This window comes from Prunus persica, chromosome G8 (genome assembly GCF_000346465.2).
Source record: "Prunus persica cultivar Lovell chromosome G8, Prunus_persica_NCBIv2, whole genome shotgun sequence".
Classification (NCBI taxonomy): domain Eukaryota; kingdom Viridiplantae; phylum Streptophyta; class Magnoliopsida; order Rosales; family Rosaceae; genus Prunus; species Prunus persica.
In genome coordinates, this window is record NC_034016.1 from 16,561,414 (window position 1) to 16,578,905 (window position 17,492).

The 17,492-nt window shown below is 36.1% G+C and overlaps 4 protein-coding genes and 1 pseudogene across 4 annotated transcripts; all 5 read right to left on the reverse strand.

The window, feature by feature from the left end:
* Window positions 272-1,067, reverse strand: LOC18767771 (pathogenesis-related protein 1). Its single transcript, XM_020569612.1, is given in 2 exon segments — window positions 272-803; window positions 806-1,067. Coding segments are annotated over 2 exon segments (486 nt in total). The 5' UTR covers window positions 1,004-1,067; the 3' UTR covers window positions 272-515.
* Window positions 3,592-4,751, reverse strand: LOC18766311 (pathogenesis-related leaf protein 4). The gene has a single exon (XM_007200620.2). The coding sequence runs from the start codon at window positions 4,462-4,464 to the stop codon at window positions 3,976-3,978; it is 489 nt and encodes a 162-aa protein (XP_007200682.1). The 5' UTR covers window positions 4,465-4,751; the 3' UTR covers window positions 3,592-3,975.
* Window positions 7,651-8,353, reverse strand: LOC18767807 (pathogenesis-related protein 1). The gene has a single exon (XM_007199893.2). The coding sequence runs from the start codon at window positions 8,288-8,290 to the stop codon at window positions 7,805-7,807; it is 486 nt and encodes a 161-aa protein (XP_007199955.1). The 5' UTR covers window positions 8,291-8,353; the 3' UTR covers window positions 7,651-7,804.
* On the reverse strand, window positions 10,742-13,110 carry LOC18768862 (pathogenesis-related protein 1). Its single transcript, XM_020569769.1, has 2 exons — window positions 12,615-13,110; window positions 10,742-11,016 (listed from the first exon to the last, which is right to left on the reverse strand). Exons 1-2 carry the CDS (start codon window positions 13,058-13,060, stop codon window positions 10,890-10,892), a joined length of 573 nt encoding a protein of 190 aa, XP_020425358.1. The 5' UTR covers window positions 13,061-13,110; the 3' UTR covers window positions 10,742-10,889.
* LOC18768932 lies at window positions 15,900-16,688 on the reverse strand (annotated as a pseudogene).

Sequence of the window (17,492 nt, forward strand, 5' to 3'; positions counted from 1 at the left end):
TTGAGATTCTCATTAACTCTTCCATGGAAGTGACAAAAAGAAGAGACAACGAGGAAGTTAAAAACCTATATGGAGATTTGCTTCAATGGAGGACAGAGGTCATCTTTCTAGAGAAGGGTGAGTTGGGTCAGCATAATTTCTTTTCACTATAATAACCGGGCAGCATAATAGGCAGTGTTTTTTTACACCTCTGAGAGCCTTTTTAATTATTGGATGACGCTTATGAATATGATATATGAATTTGAATCAATTGTCCCTCGATCTAGTGATATTTCTCTCCCAAATGTTAGAAGAGATTCCAAGTATCCCTATCTTCTTTGTTGAGAAATATATATGAATCTGTATAGAAGACAAATGAGACTTTCCACACAACTTCATGGGATGCAACATTAGGACGAGTTTACAACTTAACTTTAAGAAAATACCAAATTTTATTCTCATATATTAAAAATGAAAGCTCTTATTAAAGTACTGTAAGCTTTCATTTAGACACAATAGGTTTGCTGATAGCTAATTCAGTAAGGCTTCTGGCCAACATAGTTGCCCGGGGGATCATAATTGCACCCAATGAAGGTACCTCCATTGTTGCACCTAACTTTGGCACATCCTACACGAGCTGAGTTGCGCCAAACAACCTGAGTATAATGGCCACACACCTTGTTAGGAGCACAGGTGTTTGAGTTGTAGTTATAGTTGGCCTTCTCTGACACAAACAAGTTCACCGCAGCTGTGCCGGACATGTCACCGCTGCTTTTCGCTATGTTTTCGCCATAAGGCCCGCCAGAGTGCACAAGATTGCAATCACACCTTTACGGGAATTGGCATATCTTTGTGCATAAGCTGCTAGGTTTGGATCCCACGTTAAGGCTCGAACACCTACTGCCGCTCGAGCGGCGTTGTGGGCGTTGAGGTAGTCTTGTGGTGAGTCTTGGGCAAGAGTGGGTTGGAGGAGGGCAAAACCTACGAGACAAATCAAGGCAAATGACATCTTACACAACCCCATGTTATTGGTTTGCAGTCTCTTTGCAAGATATTTTGTTTGGTGTTTATTGATGGGAAATGAGAGATGTAACATGGAGTATTTATAAGGAAAATGTTAGGGCTGATGGACAATTGGAGAGAAAAACTTCGGCGGAGAATTCTGTCAACTTGACAAACTAGGTCTATGGCACGTCTTATTACCTAGTCACAAAAATATTTAATGTGTTATTGAATCGCTCGCTCTTTCTTTGCAGTGTTATTATCTGTTTAATCAGAAAACAAGTTAGAGATATGTTGCAACATGGTGATCAATTTTCAACCGAGACATGGGAGCGAGAGAGAGGATGGGGATGGGGGGGAGAAAATTGCTAGAAACAATTGGGTCCATGGTCTCAAATTATGGCTCTTGACTGATCTTGAGCAACTTATCCCATCCCATGTAATGTAGTGCTTCTGACATCACAAAAGACTTGACTTGATCACCCCTTCCATCGACTATACAAAGCATATTAGTTGTATATATCCTTAATTCCTAACAACGTCGTAAACGGGACTTCATTTTGATCATATAACTAATGGGTGCTTCCTCAATACAATATATTGACTTGTTAAACGCCAATACAAATAAATTTTTGTGTATTGACTCTAACACCATTACACCATCTATTCTTTAATTATTTATATAGAAAATTAGATTAAAACCCAAAACTGATAGGGTTTATTAGGAATAACCCATGCATTTTAAAATTTTGATGTAAATCTATTGATTAACGTTTCCATCAGAATTATCCGTTTCCACATGTTTACGGCCTTTAAATATATAGGCCTCAAACTAGAAAATATTACTTCTTCCTGTACCATAATTCCTCAAGTATTTTCAAGAATAAATGAAAATGTAGGATTATACTTGCTTTATCCACTCAACTCAACTTGTGTATAATGAGCCAAACATTTGTCCATGGCTTTATTGTTAATATAGTTCCGGGCATAAGCCCCTACGTTAATGTCCTACGTCAGAAGGCCAACGTCATCACTTTTGCCCGCAGGAAAGCCAGATCGTCTACTAGTCTTGTGATGAGACTCGGGCAAAGTGAGATGGACCTGTAAATTACATTCAAGCCCATGAGTCCTCCAACACACAAAAAGCTTTTGTTCTAGATTGGTTTTTCTCCATCGACTATAATGAGAGGAGAAGGATTCGCATGACACAAGGATAATACTGTTTTGTTATTCTTATTCATAAGAATTATGCGTTTTTTTTGCCTTTTTGAGTAAATCAATCCAAAGTAAGTCGGATGCAATTTTTTTTTTTTCTTGAGCAAACGCCAGTTTTATTTATTCATTTGTTTTCTTTTTTTAATATATATATTTTTCTTATTTAGCTCTTTATGTATTAGTAAGATCAGTACCAAACTAGAGGAGGAAGAGGCTGCGTGACACATGATTAGAGGTATAATTAATTTTTATTTGTTTATTTAATTGATAATTTGATATTGATTTGTTTAATTAATTGATAAATTATAGTCAATTAGTCATAGTTATAGATATAAAACCCTTATTTTGTTTTAATTATACAGTTATAGAATGGTACTTTAAGAGAGAGTTTAAATCCTCATTCAAATAATTATACAGTTATGCAATTGCTTTGGTTGAGAGAGTTTTGAATATTATGAAAACACCATTGCCTAACAAAATAGGAAATCAATGGTTGAGTGATAGCTTGGTTGTTTACATTGAGAAAGATGTTTTTTTTTTTCTTATATTAGTAGCGCAAATATAATGCGACGTTTTTATGATATGAAACCTTGTAGGCAACAATTATAGGTTAATTGTAATATTATTTTTTTCAATTAATTATGAATAACATTAGTATTGTTTAAATTATAAGGATATTTAGTTGTCTATATATATATATATATATATATTTTTTTTTTTTGAGCTCTTAGCATTTAAAAATTGCACCTCCATTGAAAAATTCCTGAGTCCTCCACTACCCATCTGATTATGCTTTGCCATGTGGAATTCTATTACTCAGAACGAAACGTAATTGATTGAGAATAACAAAACAGTGCTATCCACGTGGTATTGACAAGCAAGTGGGGTTGTAGGAGGCATGCATGTGGAGTACGTATTGGAATATAGTGTGGAAAATAATTTTCTTTCAATAATTAATTGTCCCTTTTCCTTGCATTCATTTTTCGTCCTTCTGCCCTGAGGGAAAGGGTATAAATTGGTTGAATTGTCATTGTAGTCCTACAATTCTTATAGAGCGTAATAGACATTTCAAACTTTTCCTAAATGGTCTCGGTCAAGAGATTATAGGGTTGTTTGTTAGGGAGGACTAGATTAGACTAGACTAAACTAACAAAATGACTATATTTCATGTGCATTCAAAGCATAATATGAATATTTTGCCTAACTTGGAGGAATAATAGGGACTATCTATAAGAGGTTGATTACTAAAACTTATCCCCCTATCCACCTCTACCCATCCCCTCCTCCAGGCCCTCCATCTTAGCTGAGTGTGGTGGCCGCAGAAAAACTTGGTTGATAATTTGATGTGGCATTGACGTGTTAACTAAAAGTATTTGAGCCATAATAACTAATTTATTGGTGCGTAATATTCATCAGTTGTATTATGTTGTTTCTTTCTGTAAACATCGAAATTTCAACATCTAGAAAGCTAGGAAATAATCAAGTCGCCAAGACATCCCCCTTGACATTTATTGGATTGCCAAACTTTTACTAGTATTACTACATTAAAATTTGCATAGCGCTTTCACTTTACTTCCAAGAAAGGGAAGAGAAAAGAAAATAAGAAATGAAAAACAAAAAACAAGTCAAAATATGCATGAATGCTCGATCGCATGATTCTCCGATCTATGAATTCTTTTCTATTTTGCTTTTTATGATTTAGGTTTAATCAGAAGACCAAAAATAAAAATACTAATGGCCAGGATCCCTTCAGGCACACACTGTGATCAATTAAGCCTATTAGTAAGGCTTCACCCCAACAGAGTTGCCTGCAGGATCATAGTGGCAAACGACATAGGAACCTCCATAGGCGCACTGGACTTTGGCACACCCAACAAGCCCTGTGTCACGCCAAACGACCTGCGTATAATGGCCACACTGCTTCCCAGGGGCGCAGGTGTTGGTCTTGTAATCATAATCGGCCTTCTCCGCCACCCATTGGTCCACAGCCAATTTCGCCGTCAAGTCTCCGTCAGGGCTCATTGCAAGGTTTTCACCAGGGCCTGAATTCGAGTGCACGAGGTCGCAGTCGCCGGCACGTTGGTTAGCATAGTTTTTCGCAGAATCTGCTAGGCCTTCATCCCAGTCCAAGGTGTCGAGGCCAACCGCCGCTCGCGCCGCGTTGTGGGCTTTCACGTAGTCATCTGGGGCGTTTTGGGCACGGGCTAACCCTATTAGGCAAATTAAAAGTAGGGCTAATGAGATCTTGTTCTTGCACAACCCTTCCATAATGTTAATTAGTGGTTAATTGTAATAATCTACAGATTGTTCTGCTAAAGAGTTTCTTGTTGGATATGGATTGGAAAATACCTCATTATATATGTTGGAGAAAATTATATATGTTGTTATTTTTGTGGATGTGAAAATTAATTTTGTTTGCATCATGTGTAACCAAGGAAGAGCCCTATAAGTTGCCGAAATACCCGCACCTTGCAGAACCTAAAATAGCTAGGCTCCTTTTAATTGAGGAGGAGCTCCTACTCAAAACAAATAGAATTTTGACACTTGACAAATTCCTTTAACCTTATTTTTTTGTTTGAACTTGAACAAGTCTCAAACTTTTCCTTGGCCTAAACTTTGGTCATTTCTAATTTAATCAGGGCTGATGAGATCTTGTTTTTTTTATTTATAATTATTTATAATTTTTTTTTAGTATAGGAGATGAAGGTTTCTCACACACACATACACATAAAACTAAGATGACATGGGGGTTCGAACCTGAGACCTCTGGTTTGTAAGTGAAAGTCCTTTTCCACTAGGCTAGACTCCGTTAACGATGAGATCTTGTTCTTGGGGTGATGGAGACATTTGTTGATGGAAAAATATTGAGATGTACGTCTAGGTTGGATCATTTAGTTAAATTAGTTTTGTTTGCATCTGTGTAACAATGTAAGTGTAACCAAAGAAGAACCCTATAAGTCGCCAAAACACCCGCCCCTTAAGAACTAAAATCTTTTGTGCCATTTGTATCACCACTATAAATATCAAGAAACTGAAATTGTTATTAATCAGCACCAAAAAAAAAGAAAAAAAAAAGACTCCAACTAGTTAAACAATTGTGTCAATTTGGTCAAATATAGAGACATTATTACAGTTACAAAGAACCATCATATTGGCTATGGAGTAAAATTGCGGAAATACGTTCACCTTTCACAAAAATAAATGGGAGCCACAAAATGAACCATTATGTCCTGGAAGAAGATTAGCGACGTTTGTTATTCCTTTTGTCGGTGTTTGTTAAATTTTTAGTCTTGATCTTTTTTGGTCAATAAAGTCAAGAAACTCTGTGAGTTTTTTGTATTTTTTCTTCTCATAATTCAAGAAACTTTATTGAGTTTGTTGGGTGTTCTTAGGGGGGGTGTATTCAATTAGGATTCTAGAGCGTTGAAAAAGATTTTAAAAATCCGGGTGTATTCAATTTGGATTTATACAAACTTTTAAAAAGTCTATAATAGTTTGAGTGTATTCAATCTAGACTTGGTTGAACTTATAAAATGTCCATCTAAATGTGGGTGTATTCAATTAGGACTTGAAAAAGTCTAAATAAATTTACCTGTATTCAAAAGGAGATAGATTTGGAAGGATTTAATTAAGTGTTGGAGTTTGGAGAATTTTAGGTTTTTGGTATAAATAAAGGCCAACATAAGTCCAACCTCCACCCCAAAGATTTCATATGACTTTTTTATATATATTTTTTTCTCTCTGCGTTAGAAAATTTTCCATCGTTTGGAAAACAATGCACTAAGCCATGCACTGACCTTGGGTGGTTACAAGCGTCCTGTGTTAAGCAAAGCTCCTCCATTAGTGATTTCTTCAAATCAACCAGTTCGAGTTATTGGGAGGAAAGCTCGGCTAGAGATTTCTCGATCTCCGATAAGTTCCCCTTGGATATCTCTCGGCATGAAGCCAACATCAAGGCGGCGGAAGGTTGAGATATATTTCCATCACCATAACACTACCAGATGATAGGGCCCTTGCTTTTTGGATAAAGGGTTGTTTTTTGTTTTGTTTTTTTTTTAAATTGAATTTTTGGACAAGAATTTGCTGTTCGTGAACAAAATCAAAGGGAAATTTCCAACTAGTGGAAATTTCGAAGGGAAATTCAATTTGAAATTCATTGTTTAGGTATGAAAGTTTCCAACTTGTGGAAATTTCAAAGGGAAATTCACTGTTTAGGTATGAAAGTTTCCAACTCATGGAAATTTCAAAGGAAAATTCATTGTTGTGCACACAAGTAGAGGAAGAATTTGGAAAAAAAAAAAACAAAAAACAAAAGGGGGATGGTCGACTAGTGGCTAGGTCAAGATAGTTTAAAGAAAATAGTGTTGGGAAGAAAGAGTGATAAAAGAAAATAGTATTGGGAAGTCTATGCAAATATATCTGAATTTATAACAAAAGTTTATACAAAAGTATGGAAGTCTATAATAAAAGCCTATACAAGTTCATTAAAAATTCGGGTAAAACATATAGGAGTTATACAATTCCAGGAAATCTGTCACTTAAAAAAAATCTTTCACAATCGTATACAATCCTAATTGAATACAACCCCCTTAGTCTCTTTAGAAGAGTCATGCCAGTTCGCGGCGAATTTTGTCCTTGATATCATTGAATTATATTTGAGGAAATTATGGCGGTAGAAATGGGTTATGGAAAAGTTATTTTCGAGAGTGATTCTCTCCAGATCCTTTTCATCTTTTTTACTGGCTCAAGTCACTAGGGAAGTTTTTACCCATGTCTGTCATATTGCTAATGGGATGGCTCCCTTTACTGTTTATATCCTTTGTACTCTTTTTTCATTGTATCGTCTTTTTATAAATTAAAAATAAATAAAATAAAAGGGAGCCACACAAAATAGTTGGACATTCCAACAAAATGTGCAATACGTTCTTTTGACTGATGCAATTTGTTTTGCAAGAGATTGTTGCTCAACTGGTTAAGAATATTTACCCTTGAATCCTATGTTCAAGGGTCGATTCCCCTTAGGTCCCGTTTAGTTCATGGGAAAGGAGGCTTGGGAATGGGAATTCAATTGCTTTCCCATGTTTGGTAAGTTCAGGCATGGGAAATAGTTGCCTGACACATGGGAAAGTAGGGGGGAAAGTGAAGCCCTCCTCTCAACTTAGGTTTTGTTTTCCCTCATCATGGGAAAGTTTGGGAAAATAAGCCAACATTCAATGCACAATTTTTATGAGTATTTTGTCTCCATGAACAATTTAGAATTACAATGTATCATTAAATGCTTTCTTTTTTTATTTGATTTAATATGGGTATAAGTGGAAAATTATAAAAAATTTGTTTTCCATTCCTACTTAAAACAAACATGGAAAAGGAAACAAACGGGGCCTTATCTTAAAAAAGAAAAAAAAAAAGAAAAAAAAGAAAAGAAAAGACAACTTTGGACGCAGCATGCATATGTCTCCAGTTTCCAAAATAATAAAAAGTCATTCTTCATATCCATAAAGTTTAGCATCCACCATGCAGGTGAATAAGATACAATAGAATTGATGATCTAACATCACTTCTTAATTCATTTTATTCTTGATAATATAGCTTCATAGATATAGTTGATTTAGTAAGGCTTCTCCCCAACATAGTTGCCTGGCGGATCATAGTTACACCCGATGAAGGTACCTCCACTGTTGCACCTCACTTTTGCACACCCTACACGAGCTGTGTTACGCCAAACAACCTGCGTATAATGCCCACACATCTTGCCATCGGCACAAGTGTTAGAGTCGTAGTTATAGTCGGCCTTCTCCGCCACCCACATGTTCACGGCATCCGTGCCCGACAAGTCAGCGGTGCTCATGGCAAGGTTTTCGCCGTAGGGCCCACCAGAGTGGACAAGATTGCAGTCGCCAATGTGTTGATTGGCATAGTCTTGCGCATAGCCTTGTAGCTTCTCATCCCATGACAATGGCCCGACATTTACCGCCGCTCGAGCGTTGTTATGGGCAGTGACGTAGTCTTGCGGTGTGTCTTGGGCATGAGTGGATTGGAGAAGGGCAGAGCCTAAAACACAAACGAGGGCTAGTAAAATCTTGGACAGGCCCATGTTGGGTTTTGAGAGTTTGATAATGTATGAAGGAGTTTTTTGTTGCGAGAACGATACATATAGTGTGGGGTATTTATAATGGAAAATGTGGAAATTTATGTGCGTTACTATTCAAGAGCGTTCCTAATACGTTACTGACGCTATCAATAATGGAGTGTGCTTGTGCAATATGATATCAAAATACTTGAGAGCTTGTGAAATATATTATCGATGCATCTAGAAAACATATGAGTTGCTTTGCCATCAGAAAATAAAAAATAAAAAAACGTATGAGTTGATCAGTTAGCTAGGTCTAGCTAAGGCTAACCGTCAATTTCGGGGAATAAATTGATGGCAAACTTCGGAAGACAAGAAAAGAAAAGTAAATTTTGGAAAATAGGGGAAATGAATATGAAGTATATACCATACCATGATTGCTTTGGAAAATCCTTTATGGACTTTACCATACCATGTGTAGTGCGTGTAGTTGTACGGGTCTTGAAAAAAAAAGAGATATTTAGTCATCAGTCCTCTTCTATTGAGGGATCCCTCAAATAATTTTATTTGAGGGACGCCCCTTAGGGTACCCTACAATTTTTTTCCCAATGATCCAAACCATCTATTTTTTAGGTCTTTATTCATAGATCATCCTTACAAAAAATTAGACAAATTGGAAACCATTTCAACATCCAATTGTGTCTTACAAAATCAATGAATACGATGCTTCAAGAAAATGCTAAAATTTCAATAGCTTAATTGAGTGGTCAAATAATATCGGATTCAAGTGATTTTTTGTTGATATGATCTTTGAATGAGTATATACAAAATAGACGGTTTGGATTAGTGAAATACAATCCGGAGTGGGGCCTACAAGGGGTGTCCCTCAAATAAGCTTATTTGAGGGATTCCTCAATAGAAGCTCTCTGATTTAGTCATATATCCATTCTTAGCACTAAAATTATAAATAAATTCTACATCATTTAATTTCTATAAACAAACCCAACAAAAACCCAAAAAATGACAGCTGACTCTATTGAATTTAATTTTGATTATTAAATTACTTTGATGCCCTATTGAGTGTTTTGGGCTTTTTTTTTATGAGGTTTTGGGGTTGGGTTCGTTTTAAGAAATCAATGACAGTTTTGTAATTCAAAAGAAGTTAAAAGCATTTTTGTTATGTTGTAAATGGGCTTTGGGTGTGTTTCTAAACTCCATTTCATATATGATTTTTTTTAAATGTAAATAATTTGGGCTCCTATATTAGGTATAATAGTGAATCTCCCAAAAAGAAAAGTGAAGTCAATATAACTGTTGATGCCCAAAAAATCTAGGGAGATTCACTATTATACCTAAGGGCTTTCATGACTCTACTCTCTAGGATAATGAGGTATTGTTATCTTCTCAATACAAAGGCAAATGAATGAAAATTGGAGAAAAGAGACTCGAGCAAATTATGTTGTGATATTGGAGCATGAGATTGATAGGTACATCACCGACCCTATTGAAGATGTGGTTGACTTATTCGATGTTTTAAAGTAGTGGAAATTGAATGAGGTTAAGTATCCGGGTTTGGCACTTATTGCAAAGGATGTGCTTGACATCCCAGTATCAACGGTGGCTTCAGAATCATGTTTTAGCACAGGTGGTTGGATAGTTAATTCATTTCGTGCTTCTTTGACTCCTAAAATTTTGGAGGCCTTAATTTGCTCTCAAAATTGGTTAAGGTCAGGTGACATATCCTCTTTATAATATGAGCCAACAATTCAAGAGATGAAGTTTTATGAATCCATTGAATTAGGTATTTCTTTGTAATTTTATATGCTTTATTAATGTAATTTACAATTTGTAGGTTTCACTAATGTTTTAATGGGTTTTTTTTTAATTTTATATAGATTTATGAGTTCATCCACACCTCCCAAGTCTGCCCCAGCTACTTTTCAATGTTAGGAGGAATTTAATGAAGTTGCAACACTTAGGACTACATGCTTTTGTGGAGTTTTTGCATGCTTGTATTTTGTTTATATTTTGCTGCAGTGGGATTGTAATTTATTTTGAATTTGGATTGTAATTTATATTTTGCTGAAGTTGAATATAATTTATTTGCTAAAGTTGGATTGATTTTGATGTGATAAAAGCTTGGTGGAAGTTTAAATTTGGGCTTGGCCTATTTGATAATGAACAAATTGGTAGGTTTGTAATATAATTAAATTTTGGGCAGGTCTGTAATATAATACAATTTTGGGCAGATCTGTAATATAAATAAAATTATATATTACAATTTTGGGCTCATGCCAAAAATCGATAATCGCAAGAACCAAACTGGAATTGGGCAGGTCTGGGTTGGTTCGGTCTTGCCTATAAATCTTTGTCAAAATCGAACAAAACCGAATTGATCTTCATTTTCAGTTCAAGTTCTAATTTTATAAGAAATCGGCCTGAACCGAACTATGTCCACCCCTAATATCCATTAAATTTAGCATCCACCATGCCGGTGAATAAGATCAATCAATTGATGATCTAACATCACTTCTTAATTCATTTTGTTCTTGATAACATAGATTCATAGATATAGTTGGTTTGTTTTTTTAGACGAATAAATATAGTTGGTTTAGTAAGACTTCTACTCAACATTGTTGCCAATGGTGAATATTATTGGAACATCCATGCACCTGGCACATGGTAGAATTTTCGCATAGGAGTTGTAAGGCTTGTAAGGCTTCTGCCCAACATAGTTGCCTGGTGGATCAAAGTTGCACCCGATGAAGGTACCTCCACTGTTGCACCTCACTTTTGCACACCCTACACGAGTTGTGTTACGCCAAATAACCTGCGTATAATGCCCACACACCTTGCCATCGGCACAAGTGTTAGAGTCGTAGTTATAGAAGGCCTTCTCTGCCACCCACATGTTCACGGCATCCGTGCCCGACAAATCAGCGGTGCTCATTACTGACTCTATCAATAATGGAGTGTGCTTGTGAAATATAATACCAAAAATACTTGAGAGCTTGTGAAATATATTATCGATGCATCTAGAAAACATATGAGTTGCTTTGCTATCAGAAAAAATAAAATGAAAAAACGTGTATGAGTTGACCAGTTAGCGTCTAAAGAAGGCTAACCGTCAATTTCGGGGAACAAATTGATCGCAAACTATGGAAGACCAGAAAAGAAAAGTAAACTTTGGAAAATAGGGGAAAGGAAATTCTTTATGGACTTTACCATACCATGTGTAGTGCGTGTAGTCTGTACGTGTGAATGAGCTAATATGGCTCAAGTCCCACCATGTTTACAGGAGGGTCGTAATTGCAAAGAAACAAAACTCCACCCACTATTACGCTGTACCCTTCCACACCCAAGACAAACCCAAGTGTCCCAAACACACTAAGTTTTGGACTCGTAGTTATATAATTGGGCTTCGGCTCGACCAAGGCTCTCTTGGGCGCTTCTGAATGTACCAAATTACAATTTTCAGCCCAGGCAAAGTCCATAAACTGAAATGTCATTGCCCCAATTTCCGCGTGTCATTTAATAATTTTCATGCTTAAATTGCCAAACAATGGAAATATCAATTTCTCCTCTTTAATTTCCGGCTTTTAACCAAATCCCAAGTTATTTTCCTCCATCCAAACGGAGGGTTAAGGAAAAACAATTCTTGCTACAAGAATCATTCTCTCTCTCTCTCTCTCTCTCTCTCTCTCTCTCTCTCCCCCATTTGTGTACCGTGTCCTATGAAAGTCATGATTTTCGGGGTTTTTATCACAAAAAGGTACTGGAAAAATCCGAAAATTGCTCCTTAAGAAATAAAATTTATTCTTAAAAAAAAAAACCTGAAATAAAAAATAAGACCGCAAATTAACTAATAGATGTGGAGGAAAATGGTTGGTCGGGTTCAGAGTCAGAAAATTACGAGTAAGGATCTTGTCCTCACCTCTTAAAATTACGAGTTAATATGGTCAAGTCTCTTTGAGTTTTAGGGAGAGAAGTATCACTAGCCCAAAATCAAGAGTTAATTAGTATTAATTAAAGAGAGGTTGATGACAATTAAAAATAAAGAGAATGAAATAAAAACTTACAAAAAATGAAATAATTTTTACTTCTTTTTTATATATGTCATCTCCTCTTATAATCAACAGTCACGTAAAAGAATGTTGGGAGGGTGAGGAGGTAAATTCGTACACACCCGTTACATGTAATCGCCTCTATCCCCTCTTATTCTTCTAATTTCTCAACAACAAAAATACAAGACCCCCAAACAGGCCTAGTCGAGGTGTGCACGTATGTTTGTGTGACATGTAAATTTAGTGTCTAGTAGGGATGGTCCTCCTCATTATAAGCAGGATCATAGTTGCAGATGACATAGTTTAGTCCATTCTTGCACTTTGAAATGCCACAACCAACTTCGGTGGTTTTGCCCCAAATCACACCAAGGTAATGTCCACATTCGTCTCGGACGCATTTGTTTAGGTCGTAGTCATAAAACTCCTTCTCAGTGACCCAATACTTGGCGGCAGCTGCTCCAGACATGCCTTCTCCTGAGGCCAAGTTCTCACCATAAGGCCCCATTGAGTGCTCCATGGCGCAGTCATCAACTCTCTTGTCTGCATAATCTTGGGCATACTTGGCTAGGGTCGCGTTCCATTTGAGTGGACGGTTGCCGACCTGGGCGCGGGCCTTGTTGTGTTCCTCCACGAAGCCATCGATATCTTCTTTGGAAAGGTCTGCAGAGACAAGAGTGAAGAACAATGCGACGGAGCAGATGGCCAGAAGAAGCTTGATGTTGAACGCCATTTTGTTTCTCGGTATGAGAAAGGTCTCGGATGTTATTGTATTAGAGAATGTTGAATTGATAGAGGTTAATTGAAAGGGCAAATGAGATTGTGCATATTTATATAGTTGAGAGGGTTAAATATAGGATCCTTGAAAATGGGAGGGTTTCTCAAGTTCTATAAATAACCATGGAGAACAAATAAGACCTGTGAGAGTGGATTTTAGATTCATAGAAACAGTGTATTGTCGGACAATCAATCTATACCATTGATTAAGTAGGTTTTATTTTAATCCTATATTACAATATATAATCATTACTTAGGTGAGGATTTTTCGCTGCAATGACAAACATTTAGCCTTGCAATGAGGATCAAAGTTTTGACTCTCGTCTTCTCTATCTCATAAATAAAGTAGTCGTTACTCCAGAATGATATAAATGAACTTGTAATATGGCCCCTCTGTCAACTTCTTGTGGCTTTTAAAAATAAAAGGTAAAGCATTATGCTTCTTACCAAAATACAAACAAATGAAAGAGGAAGCAAATTAATTAGACAAAAAGGTCACCTTTCGTTCATGTAGTTTGATGAAATTTTCACTTTTGTTCTTGTAATTTTAATTCTAGCAATTTGACCCATGTAGTTTGATAAACACGCGTCTCTTATGTGGAGGAGTATTTTGTACCGAATTTTGGACGAAATTCACTGGAAATTTAGATGGGTCCTTGAATTGCGATAGAATCAAACTACAAAAGTGAAATGACAAAATTAAACTACATGGATCAAAATAAAAAAAAATTCCGACAAATTACAAGGACCAAAAATAACTTTTTTTTCCCAATTAAATATGGATATAGAGGAAAACGTTTGAAGGGTGTTGCCTCTCTTGGTCTTGCAACAACTTTGGGCTCTCATATGCCCGAGTTGCCCCATATCAGATTGGTATTGTTTGGCCCATGAAAAACTCTTGCTAGTTTTCTCGGTTTTCAGGCCCATTGTAGCAAAAAGGAAATACGTATGGTTGTTTAGCTTTATGTTTCTTAGCAAACTAATGGACAATTAGTCTTTTATTAAAATTACCAGTAGTTTTGGTTGTTGAATCTCGTGCAAGTTAGGTTGTGGTTGTATTGGCTGCAAGCGGTGCAAGTTAGGTTGTGGTTGTATTGGCTGCAAGCGGAACGTAGGCGCTTTAGGTGTGTGTTGACCATGCACTCTCGCGTCATGTAATGTCGTATGTATGATATTGGTGGTGTGGTAAACCAATTACTTTTTTGTCTAGTTATATTTTTCTTTCCAATATTAAAAACAAAAAAATTCTCAAATTCGAATCTTCCCTCACTTAAAGATTTTAAAAAAAAAAAAAACACATAGACATAACTGGAAAAACCATAGAAATAATTAGTGAAATATAATTACAACGAACACATTCAAATTTTCAAAATCTATAAAGACATAAGAGATCCAAGTTCCTACCTATAATCACTGCAACCACAATCTTGACCAAGGGTTTTAATCCAAAGAATCTTTGAGATCTTGAATAAAGTTAGGTGACATCTCAACCTTTACGACAAGTGTTCTATTCTACTTTATCTCTCCAATCATATGAAGTTCTAATCTTACTTGAAATGGTATAAGATCAGTCCTTATCTCTTGGATTACAGGGGTCCAAGAGATTTGTGATCACTTACCGTTGGATGTAAATTCAACGATTCACTCACTCTTGCACTCTTTTGAAGAAACTTTTTTGAACCATTGCATTAATATCCAATGGTGGGTGACTACAATCTCTTGGACTCCTGTGGTCCAAGAAATCGGGACTCGGTATAAGATATCATATAAGATTTGTTATATTTATAATGGAATGGGCTAAATTTACTTTACGTGAAGGATGTTGTATTAGAAATTTTGGGCTAAGAAAAACCACCACACCTGGGCTATAGCTCAAGTTAGTCCTTACTAAGGACCATCCTTGTTTATTGTACAACCACAATCAAATTGGTATACAAATCTCATATATACATAAAGAAACGGTGCATACAAACATCATGAACAAGAAAATCTTAGGTGGCATTTGGCATCCTATTCAAGTATGGAATTCAAAAACTTTTATTTTTCTTGAAAACAAAGAGTCCTAAAACCCATTTTTTAAGATTCAAAAACTTGTTTGGTATTCAATGAGGGAACTCAAACTTTAAAAACAAGGAGTTCTGAAATTCATGTTTGAAGATTAAAAAACTTGATCAGACCAAAAAAAAAAAAAAGATTAAAAAACTTGTTTGTTATGCAACTTGAAAACAGTTTCTTTGAAAAAATTCTATAAAATAGATTTGTTATATTTTCAAGTATTTGGGTGTTTTTGAGTTATTTTTTAGTTTAGGTTTTCAAAACTAGGTCTCTACCAAACAAATTTTTTGAGTTTTGGACTTAAATAATTTTTCATTTTTTATTTTTTGTAAAGTTTCACAAGTTGGATTCAAATAGAATACCAAACATGCACTTCACATCCTTTTGATATTCCATTTGTCAATTAAAGACAAAGGCGAGATGCAGAGGCAGACGAGAGAGATTGGCCAAAAAAAAAAAAAAAAAAGAAAGAAAGAATGAGAATGACATAATATTTCAGTTAGAAATTACAGAAATGAAATAATCTTATTCTTTTTCATTTTTTGATTCACTCTTGTCACCTCTCACAATACCATATCAAGTGCTAGTCACGTAAAAAAATGTTGTGAGTGTGGGGAAGTATTTGTATACATTCGTTACATTTTATTTTTCTAATTTCAGTAAAAGAAAAAAAAAACACAGGACCTCTCAACAGGCCTAATGTTGGTGTGGTTACGCGCACGTGAGCGTACATACATCATCTAGTGGGGGCGCTCGTCTTCGGGCTGGTACATGGGATCGTAGCTGCAAACTACGTAGTTTTGTCCATTCTTGCACTTTGAAATGCCACATCCGACCTTGGTAATTTTGCCCCAGACCACAGCAAGGTAGTGACCACATTCGTCTTTGACGCATTTGTTGGACTTTTCGTCATAGAACTCCTTCTTGGTGACCCAATACTTGGTAGCAGCAGCACCGCTCATGCCGTTGCCAGAGGCCAAGTTCTCACCCCCAACGCCCAATCAAGGGATCCATGGCGCAATCGTCAACTCTTTTCTCAGCATATTCTTGGGCATACTGGGCTAAGGTCGTGTTCCACTTGAGGGGTTTGTTGCCGACCTCTTTACGAGCCTTGTTGTGCTCCTCGTCGAAGCCATTGATCTCTGCTTTGGAAATGTTTGCAGAGACAACAGTGAAGACCAATGCGACGCAACGGATGGCCAAAAGAAGCTTCATGTTGAACGCTATTTTTGTTTCTTGATATGAGAAGTTTAAGGTTTGTCCTTTATATATATATATATATATAATTATTGAATTAATAATTGACACAAATTAATGTACTAATCATCCAATTATAAACTAGGCATGAGTAAAGAAAAGTAAATGAAATGAAACAAATTATATATGTGATTTAAGTGATATAATCATAAACCTAAACTCTTATTTATACATAATTATATATGTATCCGGGCCTAATGGGCTGGGCTATCGTAGGCTTAATCGGGCTGGGCTAGGCTTCAGACACCCAAGCCCAAGGCGGGTCGGGCCATCTCAAAGCCGATAACGAGTCGGACCGGACTTTTTTTTCGATGGGCCGGGTGGGACCCTATCGGCCCATGAGCCCACATACCAAATGATGAGGCCTATCTGTGGCTAACACCCTTTGGCCACGAATTGGCTGTGGTCAAAATGATTATAAGCCACAGGTAATATGTGGCTTATAAGTCCGTTTTCTAGTAGTGACGGTTGTTTAGCCTTATGTTTCTTACCAAAGTAACGGATAATTAGTCCCTTATTAAAATTTTGGATAAACCACTTAGGTTTTTGTCTAGTTGTATTTTTCTTTCCAATATAAGAAGTCTTAAATTTGATTCTTCCCTCACTTGAGGACGAAAAAAAAAAAACATAGACATAATTGATGACATATATTTACAACCAACACATTCAAATTTTCAAAATCTATAATGACATAAAGCAATCCAAGTTCCTACCTCTAATCACTGCACCCACAATCTTGACCAAGTGTTTTAATCCAAAAATTCTTTGAGATCTTGAATAAAAAGTTCGGTGACATTTCAACCTTTACCACAAGTGTTCTATTATACTTTAGCTTCCAATCATATGAAGTTCTAATCTGACTTGAAATGGTATAAGATATCGTACAAGATTTGTTATATTTACTAGCCTCTTGGCACATGCTCACGCATGTACCAATTGGTTTTATTTTTTATTTTTTATTTTATTTTATTTTTAAAAAAAACATGGATAGTTATGTTCCACAAAAGTAGGACATATTATATGATTTTGTTTTTAATTTTAATTTTTTTAATATAAAAATGTGAATTTACCAGATT